Source organism: Octodon degus, unplaced genomic scaffold (assembly GCF_000260255.1).
Source record: "Octodon degus isolate 3935 unplaced genomic scaffold, OctDeg1.0 scaffold00011, whole genome shotgun sequence".
Taxonomy (NCBI): domain Eukaryota; kingdom Metazoa; phylum Chordata; class Mammalia; order Rodentia; family Octodontidae; genus Octodon; species Octodon degus.
The window spans coordinates 7,719,456-7,720,870 of NW_004524587.1; the positions used below are offsets into that span (position 1 = coordinate 7,719,456).

Consider the following 1,415-nt stretch of genomic DNA (forward strand, 5'->3'; position numbering starts at 1 on the left):
TTGGTTTTAATTAAATGAAAAACAGAGGGGCCAGGGAGATGACTCAGTGGAATAAGCGCTTCCCTGCCAAGTGCAAGGGCCTGAGTTCAATTCCCGGTTCTGCAAAAATAAACAAATAAATGAAAAACAGTAACAAATTCTGTAGCCACTTTGGTATCTGTTCACAAGCTATAGGGTTTATGCTGCTAGATGATTATAACAAAGACATCAAGATAACTGTAACACATGCACACTTTTTAAAGCAATGGTTTGCTGATATCTACCAGCTCTAAAATACATAAAACACGAGCATTAGGCAATTCCTAAAGTGCCAGGCATTTCATCTTGATTCTTTTTTCTTTTTCCTTTTTTTTTTTTTTTGCGGTACCCAGGATTGAACTCAGGGCTATCTCCCTGGCCTTCATCTTGATTCTTCTTGAGCTGTTACTGAGCAACACTTACAGTGCTTATGACTGGGACACTAGCAGGGAAAGGAGCGAGAATGAGGGCAGCCCATTCCACTAGTGCAGCACAGCCACAAACCAAGTCCAGCCTGGTCCTTACCTCCCCTGCTCCAGAAGTACGATGTCCTTCCACCCCATCTTAGAGAGGTGATAGGCCACAGATGTGCCTGTGATTCCACCCCCACAGATGACCACCTCGGCCTGGGCAGGCAGGGTAACAGAATGGGCCTCAGAAGCCGACGCACTGCTTCTCGCCAAACACTGGTTCTGCCATCTTGGGCTGGTTCTTTGGCTTCGGATAATCGACAGGAACCGGTGAAACATCACGTCTGTCACCAACCGGGAGATATGCTCTCACTCAGTGAAGGAGATCCCAAGAACTCAAACTGGACAAAGAAATCAAAACACATTTGATTCCATTTAACTCAATGCACAGGACTAATGAGAAAAGGAACAAGGAAGAGTAATCATTCACTGACAAACATCTGAGGATGTGCTGAGTTTCAGATACTCTGCTAGGTATAGATAAAGCAGCGAACAATAAAGATGCCTTCTGCCTTTAGGAAAGGTAATGTTTGAAAGTTTGTGTGTGGAAGGGAGAGGGGCAACAAATATACAAATAAAATAATGAAATGAAGCTAATATGGTAGAGTAACTAGGGCAATATTTAAAATATAGCAGTGCTGTAGGCCAGGGAGATAGCTTAACAGCATAAGCACCTGCCTGACAAGTGCAAGGTCCAAAACTCAATCCCTGGTACTGCAAAAAATAAATAAATAAACAAATATAGGGGGGCTGGAGAGATGGCTCAGTGGTCTAAAGCACCTACTTGGAACAAGCTTGGCAAAGCACAGGGACCGCGGTTCAATCCTCCAGCACCACATGCCAGCCAGCTGCGCCCCCTGGTGGGCTGAGCTGGCCACACACATACACACACACACACACACACACACACACACAATAAATGTTAAA

The 1,415-nt window shown here is 44.7% G+C and overlaps 1 protein-coding gene across 1 annotated transcript in view; it reads right to left on the minus strand.

Moving 5' to 3' along the window:
• The window catches only part of Pdpr (pyruvate dehydrogenase phosphatase regulatory subunit), a 36,292-nt gene extending 35,467 nt beyond the window's left edge, over nucleotides 1-825 (minus strand). The window contains exon 1 of the mRNA XM_004625786.2: nucleotides 544-825. Coding sequence (XP_004625843.1) covers nucleotides 544-767 — 224 coding nt within the window. The 5' untranslated portion in view covers nucleotides 768-825. The remainder of the gene's footprint in view (nucleotides 1-543) is intronic.
• Between the last annotated feature and the right edge of the window lie 590 nt (nucleotides 826-1,415).